Here is a 22,940-nt window from a genome sequence, read left to right on the forward strand (position 1 = left end):
CCACAGATTCCCAGATCTCTTTTCCTCACCCCTCTCCTCCCTGGGATTCAGGTGGTACAGCGGACACACTACCAAGGAATGAAATGCCTCTTCCGAATCAGCTTCTTCCCCAAAGACCCCGTGGAACTGCTGCGGCGGGATCCTGCTGCTTTCGAGTACCTGTACATCCAGGTAGAGTCTGATTGGGGATACCCAGACAGGCAGCCCAGTGGACAAATAAGCAGTCAGGCAGTTCTGCCATCACTGTGAAGTTACTCTGTAAGGTACTCCATCCTTCAGGTAGCTCTAAAGACCCTTTCCTTTCCTGCCACCATTGTAGGCACATGGTCACATTGTTTAGGCCTGGTGACCAGAGCTGGCTGTGGCTCTAGTCCTGTCTGTGTGTATGGAAAGATCTCATCCGTTTTGGGGAGCAAGCAAACCCTGTAACTCTGTCACCATCACAGGATCTCAAGGTTTCCAAAGCCCATTGGGGTAACAGGGGGTCCCAACCCCCCATGCCTAGCTCCAGTAAGATGATTCCCAATTCAGTTCTTCTAGAAACATTCGCTGAGCGTTAATGTGGAGCAGGCCCTGTGCTAGGTGCTAACAATCAAGGTAAACACAGAACTGTCCCAGCCCACTAGATCTCATCAACAGACCTATGCATGAGTGCATATAAAACAGTGCATCGGTCCTATGATCATGGCAGGGTACAGTGCCAGCAAGAGCAGCCAGGAAGCAGCTTACCAACTCTTCTTGGGAGGAGGACAGTGGAGGCTTCACAGAGAAAGTGATGCGTGCATGCTCTTGGCCTTGAAGGATGAGTGTAAGTTTGCTGTGTGTGGATATAGAGTGGAGGGGGCACATTCTAGGCAAAGTGGCAGGCACCTAAAAAGCCTTGGTGGCATGAAACAGCATGGTTTGGTGAGAGAACTGTGAGCAATTTATTATGCTTGGAGTGCAGAATGTGAGGTGAGGAGCAATAAAAAATGAAATGGGATAGACAGGAAGCAAGGTGGTGAAGGGCCTGATAGGCTCTGACTTCAAAATGATTCAGGCCCATGTTTTTAACAAGCTGTCCAAGGAATTCCCATGTCCAATGGTGTTGGAACCACTGATTTAGTGCAGTGGGTCTTACCCCTAGCTGCACTTAGCATCCCCTGGGAAGGTTTGAAAAAAAAAAATGTCCTGCTCCACCCAAGACCAAATCAATCAAAATCTATGGGAATGGGCTCCAGATGTTGATATTTTCCAAATTCCTCTGGTGATTCTCATGGGTAGCCAGGGGTAAAGAAATTCTGCTGTGGGGTGGGGATACAGAAATGTGAAAAGGAGAGCCACCCAGGCAGATGAGCCACTTTGAAAGATTACATAGTGCCGAGGAAGTAGGCCAGCTGGGAAGCGATTGCAGTTATCCAAAGGAGACATGATGGAGGCCAGAACCAGGGCAGGTTGGAATGGAGTGGGGTGGGATTCAAGAAATAACAAAAAGGTACAACCAGTGGGCTTTGACTCAATGTGTATCTGGTAGAGTTAAGGAATACAGGGAGTGGAATGGGCTTGGGGAAAAGCTAAGGTCATTTTTGGGATACGTTGAGTCTTAGATGCTCACAGAACACCCAAAGTGCTTGGTGTAAGAGTAGAAAAATAAGCTGAGAACTCATCTCTAATGATGTCTATGACAACAACACCTGCAGATGTGCTGTGAGGCATCACGGTTGTTCCTTCTAACAATCTAAAATGTTAGGAACATTTCTCCAACAGCCTTGAGCTCTTGTACCAGCACTCTGGGGGCGATGTGTTGTGGTTCCTCTATGCATTTTTTAAGTCTGGTTCTCATTTTCTTGGCCCTAAATTTCTTCATCCAAGCTTCCAGGGATCATCTTGGTTCAATTGTTTTTGGAATTTGGTGTCAAGACCATGTTCACACTGTCCCTCCCCTTCGGGATGATAGGGACTTCACCTGTAATTTCTTCTTTTTTATAATGAACAGCTTTATTGAGGTCTAGTTGACACATAAACTGAACATATTTAAAACAACAGTTTGATGGGTTTAGGCATATGTCTATATGCACAAAACCATCACCACAATCAAGATACTGAGCATATCCAGTACTTCCCAAAAGTTTCCTCAAGCTTCTGTGTAATTTCCTCCCTACCCTCAACCCCCAGGCAACCACTGACCTGCTTCCTATCCCTATAGATTAATCCACATTTTCTAGAGTTTTTATATAAATGAAACCATACTGTACATACCTTTATTTTTGTCTGACTTCTTTCACCTAGCCTAATGATTTTGAGATCCATCCTTGTTGTTGTGTATATCATTACTCCATTCTTGTTTATTGTTGAGTAGCATTATGTGGTATGGATGTACCAAAATGTTTTTATCAGCTCACCTACTGATGTACATTTGGGTTGTTTCCAGGTTTTTGGCTACTACAAACAAAGCTTATACGAACATTCTTGCCCAAGTCTTTGTATGGCATACGCTCTCCTTTCTCTTGGGTAAACACCTAAGAATGGAATGGTTTGATCATATGGTAGACCTGTCTTTCTTTCATTTTTTTAAAAAGAAATTCCAATATTGTCTTCCAGAGTGGTAATACTATTTTACATTCCCACCAGCCATGTATGAGCATTCCAGTTTCTCTACATCCTCATCAGCACTTGGTATTGTCAGTATTTATTTATTTTTAGTCATTTTAATAGTATTCAGTGGTATCTCAGTAGTATCTCCTCTCACTTGCATTTCCCCCTGACTAATGATGTTAAACACCTTTTCATGTGTTTGTTTGCCAACATACATCTTTTATTGGTCAAGTATCTTTTCAGATATTTTGCATACTTTTTTATTGGGGTTGTTCATCTTCTTGTTACTGAGTTATGAGACTTGTTTATATATCCTGGATCTAAGTTGCTTGTTGGATAAGTTATCTGCAGTTTTTCTCCCAGTCTATGGATTCTCTTTTCATTCTCTAAACAGTATCTTCCACGGAGCAAATGTTTGAATTTGGATGAAGTCCATCCAATTTCTCAGTTTGTTCTTTGATGGATGATGCTTTTATGGATCATGCTAATGATGTTATATCTAAGAAATCCTTGCTTAACTCAAGGTCACAGAGATTTTCTCCTTTTTTTTTCTAGAAGTTTTAGTACTTTAGATTTTGTATTTAGGTCTGTGATCCATTTTGACAATTTTTTTTATGCAGTACAAGGTATCGACCAATTTTCTTCTTCATCTCCTCCTCCTCCTTCTTCTCCTTCTCCTTTTTCTATAGAAATCCAGGGCAGCCCCGGTGGTGCAGCGGTTTAGTGCTGCCTACAGCCCAGGGCATGATCCTGGAGACCCAGGATCGAGTCCCATGTCGGGCTCCCTGCATGGAGCCTGCTTCTCCCTCTGCCTGTGTCTCTGTCTCTCTGTCTCTCTGTCTCTCTCTCTCTCTCTCTCTCTCTCCCTCTCTCTCTGTGTGTCTCTATAAATAAATAAATAAAATCTTAAAAAAAAGAAATCCAGCTGTGCCTACACCATTTGTTGAAAAGAGTCTCCTTTCTTCACTGTCTTGCCTTTGCACCTTTGTCAAAAATCAGTTGTCTATATATGTGTGTGGGTCTATTTCTGAACTCTTTACTGATCTACTTATCTATTTTTATGCCAACATCACACTCTTGATTACTGTAGCTTTGTAAGTCTTAAAATCAGGTCGCATGTATCCTCTTTGTTGTTCTTTCAAAGTTGTTCTGGTCATTCTAGGTTCTTTGCATTGAATTTTAAAATTCGCTTGTCAATTTCTACCAAAAATCTGCTGTGATTTTGATTGGAGTTGGGTTGAATCTATAGATCAATTCGAGGAGGATTGACATCTTCCCCATACCGAGTCTTCTGACCCATGAATATAGGATATTTTTACATTTATTTTGGTCTTCTTTAGTCTTTTTCATCAGTGTGTTCTAGTTTTCAGTATACAGGCCTTTCACTTATTTTTGACAGATTTATCCCTAATGATTTCATAGTTTTTGATGCTATTGTAAAGGGTATTTTGACTTTTAATTTGAATTTCCAATTGTTTGTCGCAAGCATGTAGATACGCAACTGATTTTTGTATGTTTCTAATATATCCTGCAGCCTTCCTAACTCATCAGTTTTATTAAGCATTTGGTAGATTCCCGTGGATTTTTAAAAATATCTTATTTATTTATTCATGAGATACACAAAGAGAAGCAGAGACATAGGCAGAGGGAGAAGCAGGCTTCCTGTAAGGAGCCCGATGCGGAACTTGATCCCAGATCCTGGGATCAGGACCTGAGCCGAAGGCAGACGCTCAACCGCTGAGCCATCCAGGTGTCCCTCCCTTGGATTTTCTACATAGATGGTCCTTGATGAAGCATTCCTTTTCTACTCTCTCCTATGCTGTAGTGATACCATTGTGGCTCCCTAGTCCCTTAACTCATCCTAGTTTCACCTCAGCCAAATGGGCAATTGGTCTAACCCAGGCTGAATCATTAATAGCTGGGACTCTGACCTTCAGGATTTGGGGGCTGTCATGTTAGGGGCTTCTCTGTTGACTCATTGCTGCTTTTGACTTTCAGACCTCAAGGAACAGAATATCTGCCCCATCCCTATGGTCCATCTCTCACCCTGGGCTTTGAGGTCTGAGGTCTATGGAGAGTTCCTCCCAGTATCTTTCTTTATTCCCACCTAGCTAGTAGAGGATCCCTGTATGGCTGGGGAGTGAGTTTAGGCCTCCAATAAAAGGCAGGAAGGCCTCTTGTAACAAGACAAAAGAAAGAAAGTGGTGTCATGTCTCACTTTTGCAGTGATCTAGATGATCTGCCCATCTGTGCCCTGCCACTGTGTGCATCTGTCACTGAGAAGCCTGCCCAGCATCTGATGAATGAAGCAAATAGTGTCCCTGAGAGCCAAGTTTCTTCAGTTGCCTCTTCCCCAAGGGCAGAAACTTCCTTTTCCCCTTTATCTAGGATGTCTTACTTTATGCTGCAATGCTTTTCTGGGGTGCCATGGAGTAGATCGGGGGATGAGGGCTGGAGAGCAAACACCTTTTTTAACTGATGGCTTTGAACTGCTCTCTGCTGCAGAGTCGGAACGATGTTATCCGAGAACGCTTTGGAATGGAACCCAAGCCAGAGATGCTTTTGGACCTCGCCGCCCTTCACATCTATATCACGGTCTCAGCCACTCGACCTAGTCAGAAGATCTCGCTCAAGAACGTAGAGTGAGTTCTGACAGGGCCCTCTGGGAAGACAGAAAATAGCTATAGAGGGAGAAAGTGCAACAGGTCGAGCTGCACTGTTCTTTTCAGGAATCTTAGGGCCGGGGCTAGGAATGAAAATGACAGTTCCTCACACCTAGACCATGATGCCTTTGAGCTCTGGCTTCTTCCAGGGAGGTGGGGCCAATGTGTTTCTCTTGCTCCATCCCTCTTTCTTTTTCTTGCAGGCTCCGTCCCTCCCTCTGCCTCTCAGATCTAATTTTGGCCTTGCCATTTTCCTTTCTCTGTCCCATTCTGTCATGCTCACTAATTTCTTGCTTTTCTTCTGCTCTCAGGAAGGAATGGGGCCTGGAACCCTTTCTTCCCCCCTCCCTCCTACAGGGCATCAAAGAGAAAAACCTCCGGAAATCTCTATCTCAGCAGTTGAAGGCCCACCAAATGCATCCTTCCAGTAGCACCAAGGTACCCAGTGGCATCCATTGGGTGCCCTGCTCAAGAACTAGTGGCCATGGCGGGGGGCAGGGGTGTCTACGGTGTGGTTTCCCGGCAGATCTGATCTTTTGGGGACCCCCTCCCACTGGTTTGGAGTTGGGTACACATCCAGCCTGGCTGGATATGGGCGATGATGGTGGAGAGGGGTTTCTTCAAGCCTGAGCCTCACCCAGAGACTCCTCAGGGCCAGGTCCCTGAGAGAGCCTGGGATTCTCAAAGCAAAGGGGCCAAGATGCGTGAGGGGGCAATTCTCGGATCATTTCACCCACTGAATCAGTGCCGATTGAATACCTGCTGTGTTTTCCATGGAAAGGACTGCTCTGTCCCTCATCAGCCTTCTATTCGTCAGCTGGGGGAGAGGGAATTCCGGGAGATCAAAGTGCAGCCTGGTCAGACAAGGCTTGATCTAGAGAATGGGTCACTGGGTTGAGGGTTCACAGCCCTGTTCAGCTCTCTGCACATCCTCTCATGCCCCCTGAGGGCTTCCTCTCCCCTCCCTTCACCCCTGAAGGTCTCTCTCTTTCTGGTCCCTTCCTTCCCAGGAGGGGTGGTTAAAGGCACCAGATCAGCCCACAGACCTAGACACCAGACACAGTCGCATCCTGTCTGGTCCATCCATTCCAGATTCCTTGTATTACCCATGAGCTTCTCTCAAAAGATGCAGATTTCCCCAGAGAGTCAAGCCATGCCTACCTTGCTGTGCATATTGAATCAAATTGTTTCTTCCCAGAGGGAGACCATCAGTGCTCCTGGGCTATCTCCTCAGGAAACATTTTTAAGGGACCCCCCCTCCCCATGCTTGGGCTGGGGAGGCAAAGATGAAGAGGGCCTGCTTGCTCCCCGCCCTCAAGTCAGGCACAGACTAGTGGGGAAACACGACAGTCACAACACTGTGTGACAGGCGTGGGGGCTCTGGAAACACGGAGGAGGAGGCACACTCAACCCAGCCTTAGAGAGAGATAGCAAAGGCCAGGGAGTGGCGCATTTGATGCCAGAACTGGGTCTTGACAGAGAAGTTTGTCTAGCTGAGGGGGAGATGGGGGGGTGGGGAGGAGGGTGGAGGAGAACTCCCAGGCAGGCAGGTGGAACCATCTGTACAAGACCATGGGGATATAAGAGAACATTGTGCATGAAAAGAAATGCAAATAGTTCAGCATAAGCAAGTACACAGAGTGCTAGGGACATGCTTGGGGGAGGGGGGAGCACAAGAGAAAGCCAAAGAAGTTGGCAGGAGCCAGTTCCTGGAGCACCTTGTATGCCTCATCCTGTGGACATCAAGAAGCCATTGGAGGATTTAAGCCAGTGGCCAACAGGATTAAACTGTTTTAGGTTGCTGTCCTTAACAGTGGGGTGGAGGGGTTGAGGAAAAGGAGAGTAAATAGATTGGAGAGGAAGTTAGGAGGTACAGTCAAGGATATGTGGTGGCTGGTGGCCCACAAGGGAGGAGCCCCGTGTTGACACAGGTTCCTGGCCCAAATGTCTGGGGGAGGCTGGTCCCACTGAAAAAGACTTCTCTAATTAGGAGATGGTAGCAGAAGAGCAGGCTTGAGGCTTAGGGGTGCTCAGGATTAAAGGCATTGATTGGGTCCCCTGGCTGGGGCTGGCCAGTCCCAGGGTGGCAACAGGGCATCTCAGGACAGAGGTGTAGATGAGGTGGGGTTGTCTGAGTTTGGGGAAGGTGTTGATGAATTGTCCCAAGAACAAAATGAATCAGCTGGGTTTTGAAGGCACTGGGATTGGGAGGTGGGAGGAAGGTTTAGAAAGGGAGATGGGATGGCTAGAGACAGGAGTCATCCAAATAGAGCCTTCCTTTCAGGTTTTTCTGAGGGTCTCCTCACACACCCAGTGTGGCTTGCTGATGAGTCTGACTAGCACCTCGTCCTGCGATGTTGACATTCCCTCCTGAGGATACATGTTTGCTTTTCCTGGGCCACTCAGGCTTCTCACATGTCTGGATGGATTGTTTCCACAGGGCTCTGCAATTCAGGCAAAGCTCCAGTATCTTCGAATTCTGAACGAACTTCCGACCTTCACGGGCGTTTTGTTCAACACTGTGGGACTGGTCAGTGAGGGCCATGGCAGGGAGGGAGTCCCTTATGTGCACTTGTGCTTGGGTGGGGACAGGAGAGACTCCACTAGAGCCTTAGGGTGGCCTTCTCTGCCAGCAAATATTTCTAAAGACCTTCCTCTTCCTCCTCTTCCTCCCTCTCCCTTCCCGTGGTGCTCTAGTCCCACCTCTGGTAAAATGGTCAAGTAGGAGGCCATATTTGTTTTTGGTTATCCCTCCATGACCCTTCTGCATCTCCTTTCCTCGATTTCAGGCATCAGCAAGCCTCTTGTGTAAAGAGCTAGATAGCATGTGTTTTGGGCTTTGTAAGCCACGCGGGTCTCTGTCACAACTATTTAGCTGCCACTGCAGCACAAAAACGGCCACAGACAATGCAGACACATTGAGTATGGCTGTATTCCAGTATCTCTTTATTTATGGGCACTGAAATTTGAATTTCATGTGATTTTTCATGTGTCACAAAATATGGTTCTTTTGAATTTTTTCCAGTCATTTAAAAATGTAAAAATCATTCTGAGAGTGTGGGCTGTACAAATGCTGGTGATGGACTGGATTGGGCCCTTGGGCCAGAATTTGCCATTCCCTGCTCTGCTTCATTGCCTTTCCCATACCCCTGCAGCCCCCCGATCCCAGGCTCTCTGAGTCTGCCTGCTTTCCCCTACCTGCCCAAGGCCTCTACTGCAGTAACGCCCTGTCTGGCAATGCACAGCTGGTCCCCCTGAACCTGTGCCCCAGGCTGGCTCACCCTGGTGAGCTGTGGTGAAAGGAAATTCAAATCACCTTGCTGACTGGATCCAGGTGCCTGTCATGCTCTGGGGAACATACTATCATGCTCGTGGGGCACACTGCTGGAAAGCTGCTTATCAAAGTGTCTATAGCAGACCTAAAGAGGTTCCTTGGGGTGATGCTAATGCCAGGGAATGGACCAGCAGAGGGCTCAGGCTTGATGGTGCTCAGGAGCCTGTCAGGACCACTTAAGGGAATCCAGTCCATCAGGCGCTGAAGTAGACAATTTACATACTGGGATTTGCAGATCCCTGAAAGTCCTACCCCCTTCCTCCACCCCCCACCCTTGCACTCCCCCCCCACCAAAACACCACTGCTGAAATCCTTATAGGCCATTCCTTTGGGTTTTGCCAATTAAAGAGCAAATGTCTGGGAGGCAGATCCCCCAACCCTGCTCTTAAGCACCCTTTCAACTCCTAACACCTTAGGCAGAGTGTCCGTTTAGCTTCTGGCACCAGGTGAGGAGTGTAGGTTTAAGTGGCTCTTGGGCAAGGATGTAGAAAACAGACACAGGATGCCACTGGTGTCACAGGATTCAGAGCCCTGGGTGGGGGGCCTGGAGTGGCCTGCAGCAATGAATGGAAACCCGCCCCCCACCTCCTGAGGCTTGGCCGGAAGAGGATGCAGCAGAGCTTTAAAACACAAGCCTCATCAACATCACGATTGTGCTAGAGCCAGCCCCGCTACTCTCTACCTCATTTAGCCAGTTGTTGAGCCTCAGGTGTCCATTGAAACCGGTGACTGACCCCAGGCTTGCCCTGAGAACAGGAGCACCCCATACCATCTTCCCCTCACCGTTGTCCTCCCGTCCTGGCCCAAAGCCCCAGATGTTTCCAGACCTCCCAGCAGAACCAGTTCAATGCCTATTTTCTGTTTCCTCCTGCCTCCTTTGTCACCTCCTCCACCCTTCTCTCTGTGGATGCCGCCTGCCATGCTTGGACCCTAGGACGAGAAGCAGTCAGCCACCACTCTGCTGGTGGGACCCCGTCACGGCATCAGCCACGTCATTGACCTCAAAACCAACCTCACCACTGTGCTGTCGGAGTTCAGCAAGATCAGTAAGATCCAGCTGTTCCGGGAGAACCAGGGCGTGGCCCGGGTGGAGACCAGCATCATGGATGCCAAGGTGAGCCCAGCTCTGTGGAGCCCCTTCTCTCCAGGGACAGGCCTAGGACCAGAGGAAGAAGTGAATGAGAGAAAGGAGAGTCTGAGCCTTGTCAGTGAGAGTCAGTGATTCTGAAGCAGTTCCGACCCTGGGCCCCTCCACACTCTTCTTTCTTTCCTCTCTCAGCCCTGTGTGTGGGGCATGCTGTCTTGACCACCTGCTAGGGTCAGCCAGTGCTGGGGAAGGCTGCACTGCACATCAACCCACATGGGGTCTTCAGCAGAGGGCAGGGGAATGCAACTCTCAGTGATCCCCAGACTGTGGCTTCCCAATCTTTCTTGTGTCACAGCACAGCACTTGTGTGGAACGATGGGATAACTGGTCCAGCCCCAGAGACAGTGGCCCTCCCCAGGCCCTATCTGGTCACCCCAGAAGCAGAAGGGATATGTGCCCACCAGTTGTGGAACCCTACCAGAGTACATCCTTGGAATTGTGGAGGCAGGGATGCCTGAGTATGTGGACAGACCTAAAGAGGTGGGGAGACGTGCAACAGGCAGAACCTCGTCCACATTTTACCTCCCAGAGTCCCATCCTTCCAGAATCTTAGAACCTTTTCCAGAGATGGGCTCCTTCCAACTGGCAAGCACCTGTTACCTGTGCAGAGTCTGGCAGCCACGGTCAGCCAGCCCCTCCATGCTCTCGTGTTGAACACCCAGTAACCAGTATGGGTGGGGGGCAGGCTTGCCTGCCAGTTGGCAGAAGCTATTAGAGGAGATGCAATCTTCTTTTCTTAAAGGATTTCCCAAGGGGAGATGTTGTTAGCAGATTAAGAGATGGAGTGTTTGCTGTTGCTAAAAGAGCAAATTATTTGTTTTTGTCTTTGTGAAACTCAGAAAGCTTTAATATGTTAATTTCTCCACCTGTGATTTCCAGTATTCCCATTGGTTTAGGAACCTGCCTGGAGCTGATCTCTAATTGACTTGCGGCCACTTCCTCAACCAATGATCGCTGCCCTCCTCAGATGTTTTTGGGTAAAAAGCCAAATGGATAGGTAGGGAAGAGAGAGGAAAAACAGGAAGATGCATGCAGGGTAGATGTGACTTCCTGAGAAACAAAAAAAAAAGGGTTTAAAATAAAGGAATGACTTTCTGACGGAATCTTTTTCTGTGTCGTACAAGTAATTCTCAACATTGGCTGCCCTATAGAATTTCCTTGTGAGCATCTTAAAAATGCAGATGCCTGGGTCCTGTTTCCAGATATTGTGATCGAATTGGTCGGGGTGCAGCCTGGGCATCAGGACTTATTTACTTTTCAGCTCCCCAAGTGATTCTTTTTTTAAAAAATATTTTTTATTTATTTATTTGATGAGAGAGAGAGAGAGAACACAAGCAGGAGTGGCAGGCAGAGGGAAAGGGAAAAACAGGCTCCCTGCTGAGCAGGGGGTCCAATGTAGAGCTCAACCACAGAACCCTGGAATCATGACCTGAGGCAAAGGCAGATGCTTAACTGACTGAGCCACCCAGGCGCCCCCCACGTGATTCTATAGTATAGCCAGATTTAAGAACCACTGACCTCTGGGGCCAGAGCTCCGGAAGAAACCAAGCTGTACAGGGTCAGTGGGTATAGACTGAGTGAGGAGCACTATTCTCATTTCTAGGAGTGATCCAGCCACAGGTGTGCGCATGAATGCTGCCCAGGAGGGACCACACTCTTACTGGGGAGACTAGACCCACAAAGACACATAGCCTGCCTTAATAACACAACATCAGAACATGTATGGAGCTCTGGAATCAGACAGATCAGGTTCAACTCCCAGCTCTACCACTTCCTAACTGTGTGGCCTTGACAAAGTGTCTAAACCTCTCTGAACACTGATTTCCTCAACTGCACAATGAAAGGCCTACCGCAAAGGTGGTGGTTCAGGATTAACTGAGAAAACGTACTTAAAAAGGTCTTACTGGGATCCCTGGGTGGCGCAGCGGTTTGGCGCCTGCCTTTGGCCCAGGGCGCGATCCTGGAGACCCGGGATCAGGTCCCACATCGGGCTTCCGGTGCATGGAGCCTGCTTCTCCCTCTGCCTGTGTCTCTGCCTCTCTCTCTCTCACTGTGTGCCTATCATAAATAAATAAATTTAAAAAAAAAATTTAAAAAAAAAAAAAAAAAAGGTCTTACTTAGCATGTTGCCTAATACGTAGCGAGTACTAAACAAATTAGACTAGTTATTGTTTGAAAAGCAAAACAGCAATGACGGAGAGTTAATAGGAAGTAAATTTTGCAGGTGAATATTGTGCAGAACATGGAACGAAAGAACGGGAAGGGGTCAACCAGAACTGGCTTCCCACAAGAGAGTGTTTTAAGCTGGATCTTGAAGCAATAGGCATGGATTAGCTGAGAGAGAGGTGGGATGTGTCCACAGGCAGAGAGCAAGCATGGAAATAAGCAAGCCATATGTGCAGGTAGATAAGCATAGTTGCTTGGCTGAAGAGGACAATAACGAGAAAAATAGATTGGAGATTGAGGGTGGGCAGAACAAGCTGGTTAAAAGCTTCAAAGGCAAGGCTGCTGGGAAGCCAGGGAGGCGAGGTGGGGTTGGTGGCACTGGTGCAGGGGTGAAGTGACAAGGGCAGGGCCTGAGCTGGAGGGACAGCAGTGGTCATGTAAAAGAGCCAGCATATGGAAACATATGGACTCACCATGGGCGTGCACATGTATGCCCATATATGTTCCTCTCTTGCACACACAACGTATATGTCTTATTATACCTAACCCTTACTGCCTGCTTCTGGGGATCCTGGGTACACTGAAGACCGGGGCTCTGCACGCAGCACACAGAGGATCCAAATTGTGGGTGGTTGGAGAGGTGAGAGACCACATTATGGGATAAATGGGACATCTCATTGGTGAATGGAGGGGGCTAGGAGAAGGTTGCACCTTGCTGAGTGGGAAACAGCATATGTTTAGGTAGGTGATGCAACCGCCAGGTGGTGGATAGTTCAAGTACATGCTACTTGAAGCAAGCGATACAGTGCATATGAAAAAAAACACAGGAGAATGATCCATTTTGCACTGGAATGTTTCTCCTAGGCAGAATAATGGCCCACTCCCAAATATACCTGTGCTCTAATCCCCAGAACCCTGGATCATGTGATACGGCAGAGGGGAATTTAGGTTGCAGATGGAACAAATCAGCTGACCTTAAGATAGGGAACTTATTCTGGATTATCCAGGTGGGCCCAGTGTCATCAAAAGCGTCCTTTAAAAAAATATTTTATTTATTTATTCATGAGAAACACAGAGAGAGGCAGAGACATAGGCAGGGGAACCCATTGTAGGACTTGATCCCAGGACCCCGGAATCATGCCTTGAGGCAAAGGCAGATGCTCAACCCCTGAACCACCCAGGTGTCCCCACAAAGGTCCTTATAAGTAGAAGAGGGAGGTGGGAGAGAAAGTCAGAGTAATGAGAGGTAGGAAGGACTCGGGCTGACCTTGTTGGCATTGAAAACGGATTCAGGGGCCGTGAGCCAAGGCTTGTGGGTGGCCTCCAGAAGCCAGAAAAGGCCATTTTTCCCTAGAGCCTCCAGAAGGGATGCAGCCCTATCTACACTTGATTTTAGCGTAGGGAGGCTTGACCCAGACTTCTGACCTTCTTCTCGCCTCTGTAGGAGAACAGATGTGTATCATTTAAAACATTAAGTTTGTGTTGACTCATTACAGAAGCAACAGGAAACTAACATAACCATGAGATTCCTTCAAGTAGGAGACTCTCATATCCTACGTTAAAGACAGATGCAGCTGAGAAACGTTCTGCTCACACTCAAGTTTTGTTACATGAGATCAGATGCATCTGTAATCAGAGATGCCTGCTTTGTGTATCACCATGAGTCCAGGCGCTATGAAATAGAATGGTATTTATATACTTCTGGCAGATAAATCAGCAGAGGTAGGATCGATGATATGGTGATGGGAGAAAAATAGGAAGAGTGAGGGAGGTGGGACGCCAGGGTTGCTCAGTGGTTGAGACCTTTGGCTCAGGGCGTGATCCTGGGGTCCTGGGAATCGAGTCCCATAGTGGGCTCCCCTGCCTATATCTTTGCCTCTCTCTGTGTGTCTCTCATGAATAAATAAATAAATAAATAAAAATCTTAAAAAAAAGAATTAGGGAGGGAAAAAAAGATTCCAGGCTTCCATTCTGACAAGTTATTTAGTATGAACTCAGCATTGCTAGGAAGCTCCCCAATGGGAAATACAGGCATGAAACAAAAAGACAGGCCTCCTTGCCCTCAAGAAGCTTTCTGGGATGTTGGAGAGATAGAAGTGTGTCAATACATGGCATCCCAAAGAAGGTGCCAGAGAAGGGGTACCAAAAGCACATCAGAATACAGAAGAGGGCAAAATTAATTCTAGTTCGGAGATTAAGGAAGCTTCCTGGAGGCACTCCATATCAGCAGTGTTGTGGCTACTGAGTGGTGCCTCTCCACATGCATGAACAAAGGGAAGGATTTGGCAGGGTCAGGTCTAGGAAGGCGCCTACTGGGGAATGGCTTCCCTGGGCTCAGTAGGAGTCTGTCATTTACGTTCAGTGTCACACTGGAGCCACTTTACACAGGCGCATCTTTCCCAACTCTGCATTCAGTGACATCACATGGATAAATTGAAAGCAGCCATGGTGGGAATATGTACACTAGGGAAATTGGCAAGCACTGCACATCAGGACTTGATAGAACTAGTGGTTTAGTGTTTGTCAGCATGCCACTGTGTAAGGTATACTGAAGAAAGAATATCTGAATTTCCTTAACAAGGAACATGGAAGTTAGAAACCACACTTGGAAAAAAAAAAAAAAAAAAAAAAGAAACCACACTTGGCTCATTTCCTCCCAGATATGCCACTCTGGGAAAATTCTGGAAGGGCCTGGTAAAACTAAGATTATTGACTCAAAGCAGTTGTTCTCAGCACTGACTGCACATCAGGATCATGTACGGAGATTTAAAAGCCAATGGTTACCTGGGCCCTTCCTCTCAGACCATCTAAACCAGAATTCTGGGTGGGGGGGAGGTAAGGTGAGGCTGGAGTATGTATGTTTTTCAAGCTTCCCAGGTGATCAATCATAATGTGTGTCTGGCCTGAGAACCACTGCCTTAAAGTGTGCTGCCTTGCTTCCAAATTGGCTGGTTATGTCCAATTAGCCTTCCCCAGTGCCATGGAGGCAAGACCCCAAATGTCCTGGCCCCCTGGGCCCAAGGACTAGCATCTCGTAACCTTACCCTTCTGTGTCCCCAGATTTCCATCTTGTTCTAGTTTTCAGAGATGCTAGAGCACAATGAGATTACCCAAGGCCAGTCCCCTTCCTAGCTGGCATTCCAAAGTGTAGGATGCCTTCAAGCTCCTAGCACCCTCTAAGCACTCTGGGAAGGGGCATAGAGAGTTAATCCCTACACTGCCTTCTCATGGCTGCCCATGTCTCTAACACCATCCCCCTTTTCTCCTTGAACATTTGAAGATGGCCTGGGCATATTTTGTTACAGTTTTTCACTCTGCTTACTTGCTCTTAGTGGATTGAACGTGAGACAGTATGCAAATCTCCTTCTCCAAGAGACAGCAGTCTGGGACTGAGACATCAGTGGGCCATTACCATACCCCATTACCACAGAAGCACACAAGGGGGAAAAGAAATCATCAAAGAAATGTCCCAAGGTATCTCTTGGGGCCCTGTGTGTCTCCTATTCTCGTGTTTGAGCTTTACTGGTCTAGCACTTTCTGTAGGGACAGGCATTACTTTAGACATCATGATCATTAAAATCCTATTTAAAATAAAATGTTTTTGAAGATTTCTAAGAAAACCTATCCAACCTCTTTGCTTGCCTGCCTTTGATTTGATTTTTACCCCTGCTGGCGAAAAGAACATCTGTGTTGCTTTGACAAATTATTTTTGGCCCATGTTGGGGGCCCCCAGTTGGCTGTGTGGGCACGCAGAGGATGGATTCCTGATGTGCTGTGCTGAGCCAGCTGGGGATGTGCCTGGCCTTCTCTGTGCACAGGGTTTTGTCTTTGTGCCGTTTCATTACCCACATCAGGCTATATTGAAGGTAAAGAGATAAGGAGGAAAACTGAAGTTAAGTCCAACAGGTAAGCCAATCAGCCAGCTAACCACTCTGCCTCTGAGCTGTCCATTAGCCAGCCAGCCAGCCAGCCAGGCAGCTAGCCAGTCCGGGTGTCAGGCAGTTAGGCACTCTGCCTGTCCTGTAGCCAGCTTGTCAGCCAGGGCATTGGTGAGTCAGACTGCTCTGCAGCCAGCTAGTCCGTCCATCTTTCCATCAGTCTTTTAAGCCAATCAGCCTGTACTTTGGTCAAATGGAATGTCATTCTATTCATCAGTCAATACCCTTCCCTCAGAGAAGCTCTCTCCAGCTTCCAAAACCAAATTAGTTACGCGAGCACACATTCACGTCCACGTACCCACACACAGATCCAGGACATTCTGTTTCAATGACTCCCTGTACTCTTCCTTCATGGTCCTTACCATACTGTCCACTCATACCACTCATATTCCTTTGTGTGATTATTTGATGGATGTCTGATTTCCTGTTAGATTATAAGCTCCACTCATGTTGGCCCTGCTCTAGGATGAATGGCTCTATCTATTGGTGGGTCATGCTGTCCATGAGCCAGCCCACCAGCAATAGACCAATTTGCTGGGTGGACAGAGTGGACCACAGGAGCATTTCAGCCAGAGAGAATATCGTGAGTTAAGATACAAAGTGGTCAAAGAATTTAGCATCTCTGGAAAGGGTGTCATTGCTGGAGCATAAGGAGAGGGGCAGGGGTGGGAAGAGGGCACAGGCAAGCTAGTGGGAGATTTGTCTGGAGCTGTAGGGTCCAGGTCCTAAAGGATTTATATGACATGAGAAGGCAGCAGGTTTGGGATGCCTGGGTGGCTGAGTCGGTTAAGTGTCTGCCTTTTGGCTCAGGTCATGATCTCGGGGTCCTGGGATCGAGCCCCAAGTCGGGCTCTCTGCTCAATAAAAAGTCTGCTTCTCCGTCCCCCTCTCCCTCTGTGCTTGCTCTTTCTCTCTCTCTTTGCTCTCTGTCTCACATAAATAAATAAAATCTTTTTTTAAAAGAGGGCAATAGATTTTAGGTGACAAGATATTGGAAATTTTAAGTGAGAGTTGTGTCTGAGAACCTTGGGCAGCAATGTGGAGTGAAGTGGATAGAGACTAAAGGCAGGAAGGCCTACCAGGAGGCTACTGGAAGTCCTGAGGTTACCATGTGCTCCCCCTTTTCCGTATCATGAAAAATGCTACAATTTTTGTGGCCCACTAGAATAAACACATGAGGCAGCTTGTGGCCAGAGGCAACAGGACCCAGAGGCCGAGGGGCTCAGGATCTCAGCCCACTTGTCACCTATTCATATATGCCTCAAGAAGTTTTGGTAGTGGAGGAAGGCAAGGAGGGCCTGAAATAAAGCAATGGCAGCAGGGGCAGGCATGATGTCTGCGAATACTGTGGAGGCAAGCCTAGTCAGTCTTAAGTCCTCCTAGTAATGGTGGTAGCAGCTATCCATAGCCAAACGTCTATGTTTCCTTCTGCCATTAACAGGAGGGGCGGCGCTCTTCCCTTCCCCCATCCCATTCCCCTTATGTCTCTATTTGGCTATATACAAGGTTGATCATTCTGTTGTGACCCAGAAGCATCCATTAACTAAAGGTACAAACACTCCCTCTGCCCCTTCTTAATAACAACCCAAAGGGTATGTAAACTAACTGGAATTAAAATAAAAACTTAAAAAAAAAAGACCCAAAGGTGATCTCTCATCCCTGGTCCCCCTCTTACTAGAGAAAGGAGCCAGTTGTTCCTCAGAGTCCAGATGGTTCCTCTTCTTCCTGATGATATCGAGTGAGCTCCATAGGAGTATCATCAACTCATTGCCCGTGGGGTGGAATCCAGATGCCTTACCATGGCATGCAGTGTTATTGGATTGTGTACTAACAAAACAATTCAAGATAGGATTTGATCTGGCACCAGACTGTGTGATAGAGACGTAGCAACGTGCGAGCACTGAGATAGGAAAAGAGATGAAGAGGGGTAGGATACCTGGATGGCTCAGTGGTTGAGCATCTGCCTTAGGCTCAGGTTGTTATCCTGGGGTCCTGGGATTGAGTCCTGCATCAGGCTCCTCCTAGGGAGGCTGCTTCTCCCTCTCCCTCTGCCTGCCACTCTGCCTGCTTGTGTTTCTCTCTCTCTCTCTCTCTCTCTCTCTCTCTCTCTCATTTTCTGTCAAATAACTAAATAAAATCTTTAAAGAAAAAGAGTTGAAGAGGAGAAACAGGCTGAGGGTGGTGACTCTTGGGAGGCTGTGCAAGGAGAGCCAGCCAAAGAGAGAGATGGAAATGGTCAGAGACGACAGAATCAGAACCCAGTATCACCTTATGGAAACAGAAGCTAAGAGAAGAATTTCCAAAGGATAAGGGGATTGGTGTTGGCAAATGAAACAAGCTGAGAGGTGTGAAAATGAATATGTGCAATTGTGTTTAGCTGGAAAGAAGCTTTACTCCCAGATCAAACCAAACCTGACCCATGGCTCATTTCTATAAATGAAGTTTTCTTAGAACCCCATAATACCCACTGTTTAGCTCAGGGATTGTCTATGGCTGTTTTCTCACTTCAATGGCAGAGTTTTTGCAACAGAATGTATGACCCACAAGGCCTAAAGTACTTGCTGTCTAGCCCCTTACAGAAAAAGTTTGCCAACCACTAGTCTGAATGGGCTACAAAATAGTCAACTTGAGCTATGTGTCAGGATCCTGGGAGATAGCGAGGAGACTTCTGCAACATTACTTGAAAGAAGAGATGATTTGGATTCAGAATTGTTCCCCAGGTGATGACCCAAGCCAAGAAGGCTAGTCTAGTTGGTGACCAAGTTCACCCAAGTCCTCCATGATGTTCCTTTTATTGCCACTGCCCTTGTGGATACCCTAATCTTCTCTCATCTGGACTGTTGCAGTAGCTACCTCACCAGTCAGAGAAGGATTCATTCCACCCTAATTCTTTTAGCTCATAATGCCTGGTCTGGGAACCCCCAGAAGTCAAGGTGAGTCATGGCCCCATGGCTCCCTCTTCAGCCAGTCTTCATTGGTCTTCATTGGTCTTTATCTGGAGGCCACTGCCCTGATCCCAGGGGGAGGAATGCTCCCATGGCTGATTTCGTCTGGCCCAAACTTATTTTCAAGCTACACTTTCTCAAAATCACAATACAGATATCGGGAAGGTTTCTTGAAAAGGTATTGATTTGGGGGAGATACATCTTTTGTTGAAATATCGGTGCCAAGTCACCAAAACAGTCAAGCAGCCAACCCCCGTTTCAATTTGACTGATTTAGGGTCAAGAACAAAAGTAACAGAGTATGCTAAGACTTCCCAGAGTAGGTTAAAAAAAATACAACTGACTACCATGAGACTTTCTATGAAAATAGATGGTTTTGGTCAAATAATTTGGAAACACTGGAATCCTAAAGCCCACCTCTTAACATTTTGCAGTGCACATTCTTATGTGAAAGGGTCTGAGAGTTCCCATAAGTACGTCTCTCTGCATAGCTTTTGTTTGACCCAGTGTTTCACACATGTATTTGACCAAGGAACTGCTTCAGAGGGCACCAGCTAACATCCTGAGGATACTTGAGGAAAAAGGGGAGGGCATGGAGGTCTGAGCAGGTCTGCAGGCCGAGAGAACTGGGCCCAGAAGGCACAGTATTGCATGGAGTGTCCATGTCATGGGAGCTATTCTAGGTACTGGGCAAGATGGGTTATAAAGATGATCAAGAGGGCAGCCCTGGTGGCTCAAAAGTTTAGCGCCACCTTCAGCCCAGGGTATGATCCTGGAGACCCGGGATCAAGTCCCATGTCGGGCTCCCTACATGGAGCCTGCTTCTCCCTCTGCCTGTGTCTCTGCCTCTCTCTCTCTCTCTCTCTCTCTCTCTCTCTCTCTCTCTCTCATGAATAAATAAATAAAATCTTTAAAAAAATAAAAAATAAAGATGATCAAGAGATAGTTCGTGGATTCAGGAACTTTCTATCAAGGATATTCCCCAGTCCAGCCAGGACTCCCAGGACTCTAGCTAGGACTCACCCCAACTCTCCTTTTTTTTTTTTCACCCCAACTCTCCTAATCTGGCCCACATATCTGCCGGGCCCTGACAAACACAAATACAGCCATGCAGCAGTCACACGATATTATATAATTTTAATCTTTTTTTTAAGTAAAGGTAATTCATTAAATGTGTAGTTAAAGGTTGATTTAATTTTGACACTTGAGTATGAGTTAACCATAAATATGCTCTCAACTCAGATGAAATGATCTGTCGGTCCACGCACCTTGATTTTTGGTTTAGAAAGTATGATTCTCATACCTCTGCGAGCCATCTTTTCTTCACTGTCATCCTCCTGGACATGCACTCGCTCCCCTCTTTCCCACGTCCTCACAGTTCTTCTTGTCTCTCTCCCACAGCCTCTGGTGCTGTTGATGGAGTGGCCCGAAGCCACCAACTTTGCCTGCCTGATTGCGGGGTACTGCCGTCTCCTTCTGGACTCCAGGAAGATGGTCTTTTCCAGGCCTGCCAGCCAGCCACTTCCGCCTCCAATGATCAAGGCAGGTAGGGCTCAGCCTCAGTTTTTCACTATACTGGAGGGCCTTTGGACCCTGGAAACATTGAGGGAGGAGCTCTGCTTACCCCATTCCACCAGCACCCTGGTTTCCCAGCAGCCAGCACTATATACCACTGGGTCCTACCTGGCACAAGCTAGTGGGAAAGACAGCTGGCCTTCAGATGGGTCTGGCCCAGAAAGGATGCCTGTGACAACACATTGCATATGATCAAGTCAGTGAATGAATGTAAGATCAAAATTTGAAAATAAGCGATAAGTAGGCCCAATTAGAGAACTGCACCAGATCTAAGGCACAGTTTTAGAGGTACAGTAGAGGTACAGGGATCTAGGAGAGAGGCATGGGTGCTCTGACTCAGCAGAACTGGAGGTTGAAAGTGGAGATAAAATCTTCCTCTTGTTCATCATAATGGGGATTGACAGAGCTGCCTGAAGTTAAGTCTGGGGGTAGGCAAGGTTGTGCAGGCGCAGAGTACAGTCCAGCAGGAGGCTTAGAGAGACCATGAAGAACAAGGTCAAGTGCAACCCCCAACATGAGGCTTCCCAGGTATGCAGCTCAGTAGAGCCACCCCATCCCCAGCTCAGCTCTCAAACATCATGGCAGAAACTGTTGCCCTCCTTGCCTGCCAAAGCCTCTCCATCCATTTGCCTGGCAGGTCAGCCATTTCTTCACTCTTCAGGGCTACAGTGTGGTCATATCTGATCTAGATGGAGGAGTTTGGGAGTAGAAGCCAACTCCCAATGGATGTCCCAGCTCCCAGAGAGTTGTGCAACCCCACACACCCCCATCCCCTCATGGGTCTTCATCATGAACATCGTAACAAACTCATGTGTACATCTCCTAACATCATCCACAGGACATGGAGGGCAATCCACCAAACATAGGCTGGGGAAAGGACAGGTGGCCCCAAGGCATAGGAGGAGGCTCCATGTAGAAAAGCAAAGGAACTGACTAGGAATGGAAGAAACCAAGAGGCCGAGTTGCCACACATCCCCAGGTGAACAGCTCTGAATTGGATGCCCATAGGTATTACCAAGCCTGCAGGTGGCCAAGTGATTTCCAAGCCTAGATTAGCATTGTGATGCTCTCTGTCATCAAAGCCAAGTAAATGATGCCTCTTATAGAGCAGGATAGGGAGAGAGAAAGGGAGAAGGAAAGGCAGAAGAGGGGAGCCTGGAGCCCAGCCAAGAACCAGAGGTAAAAGTGAGGGCTCTTTGGGGGATCCACTTTTGGAAGGCCCCAGAGATGGCTCTGTAATCCTATCCACCTCCCAAAGGGTTCTGTTATCCCATCAGCATCCTGGTCAGTGTCACCCTTAGGTATAAATCTCTTTGAGCATAGTGCCTCCAAGTGAGGGCACGGGCTTCCTGTTCCTCATCACTGTTGCTGAACACACCCCTGTTGCCTTTCCAGAGGCGAATCAGTTTCACTGGATTCTCTAGAAGGGATTTCAGCCTGGAAAGAAGGCTTATGTAAATGCTAGGCATGGCTTTAGAGCCCCTCCCTGGTTCCTGAGAGTCCCCGCTGGGGCCTTCAGAGTGACAGTGGCTCAGCTGCCTCCAGCACAGGGCCTGTCTCTTTGCAGGAGCCAGATGGAGCACCGTGCTGTTCACTTTGTACCGCTTCGCCTCCTCAGTGGTGTGGGTCCATGCCTGGGCCCAGTATGTGGCCTTTTGAGCTGTTAGATGCTGGATCAATGGCAACCACTAAGTGCTTTGGGTGGGTGGGGCACGATAAGCATTACAGCTATATACTATAGGAGGCTAGTGTGCACACCTGATCCTGTGACCCCCAGAAACAGAAAGGGGGACTGCAAGCAGTGCACTGGGGAGCCCTCCACTCAGGTTATGATGCGGGGCCACCAGTTCCTGGTACAAAGTGGAAACACATTTCCTCCCTGGGCCCCCACTTGCATCCCAGGAAAGAAGCCCTTGTGGCCAGCTGTTGTTTAGCAGAGGCCTATAGGGAACGGGCATCCTGCCAGACTCATCTGGGCTTTTTCCTCAGGGCCAGCACTGCAGCCTGCTAAGGGCCTGATCTCTCTGTCTGGTGCAATATTCTTGTCTCACAGCAGCTGCCAGCTGGCCCAACTCCGTGCCTAGCCTGCTGGGCCTAAAGGCTGCTGTGAAACCAGCAACTAGGAAAGAAAGCATTGCATCTCACTGGGGGCCCAGGAAAAAAGGAAACTAGGGACATGGAAGGTGAGGGATTGCCTCTTGGGTTTATCAGTGGTTTCCCCAAAGTAGTTATCTCATGTATTTACTCAGCAACTCTTTCTTTCTTTCTTTTTTGAGAGAAAAAGCACATGCATGCACCTCCAGTGCACTGGGTGGGTTTGAGGGGCAGAGGGAGAGGGAGAGAGACTTAATTAGGCTCAGCGCCCAGCCCGGAGTCCAACACAGGGCTTGATCTCAGCACCCTGAGATCAGGGCCTGAGCCAAAACCGAGAGTTGGATGCTTAACTGACTGAGCCACCCAGGGGCTGCTCATCAACTATTTGTCTGGAACTCATTATATGCTGGGTCCTTGCCCTCACAGAACTTACAGTCTAGTGGGATAACACAGAGTGTTGATTGAATGGACAATATCAGTACAGTCGTGAGTGCCTTTGAATTTG

At 47.8% G+C, this 22,940-nt stretch overlaps 1 protein-coding gene across 2 annotated transcripts in view; it reads left to right on the forward strand.

Annotated features, from left to right (window-relative positions):
• Window positions 1–22,940, forward strand: part of FRMPD3 (FERM and PDZ domain containing 3) — a 132,339-nt gene that overhangs the window by 95,842 nt on the left and 13,557 nt on the right. The window contains exons 5-10 of one of the 2 annotated variants that reach the window (XM_049107537.1): window positions 52–171; window positions 5,080–5,216; window positions 5,549–5,675; window positions 7,678–7,767; window positions 9,506–9,685; window positions 20,168–20,312. In XM_049107537.1, coding sequence (XP_048963494.1) covers window positions 52–171; window positions 5,080–5,216; window positions 5,549–5,675; window positions 7,678–7,767; window positions 9,506–9,685; window positions 20,168–20,312 — 799 coding nt within the window. Of the gene's footprint in view, window positions 1–51; window positions 172–5,079; window positions 5,217–5,548; window positions 5,676–7,677; window positions 7,768–9,505; window positions 9,686–20,167; window positions 20,313–22,940 lie in introns of those variants that run through there. The other variant, XM_049107538.1, reaches the window with a different exon arrangement.

Source organism: Canis lupus, chromosome X, assembly GCF_003254725.2.
Source record: "Canis lupus dingo isolate Sandy chromosome X, ASM325472v2, whole genome shotgun sequence".
In the NCBI taxonomy this organism is placed as follows: domain Eukaryota; kingdom Metazoa; phylum Chordata; class Mammalia; order Carnivora; family Canidae; genus Canis; species Canis lupus.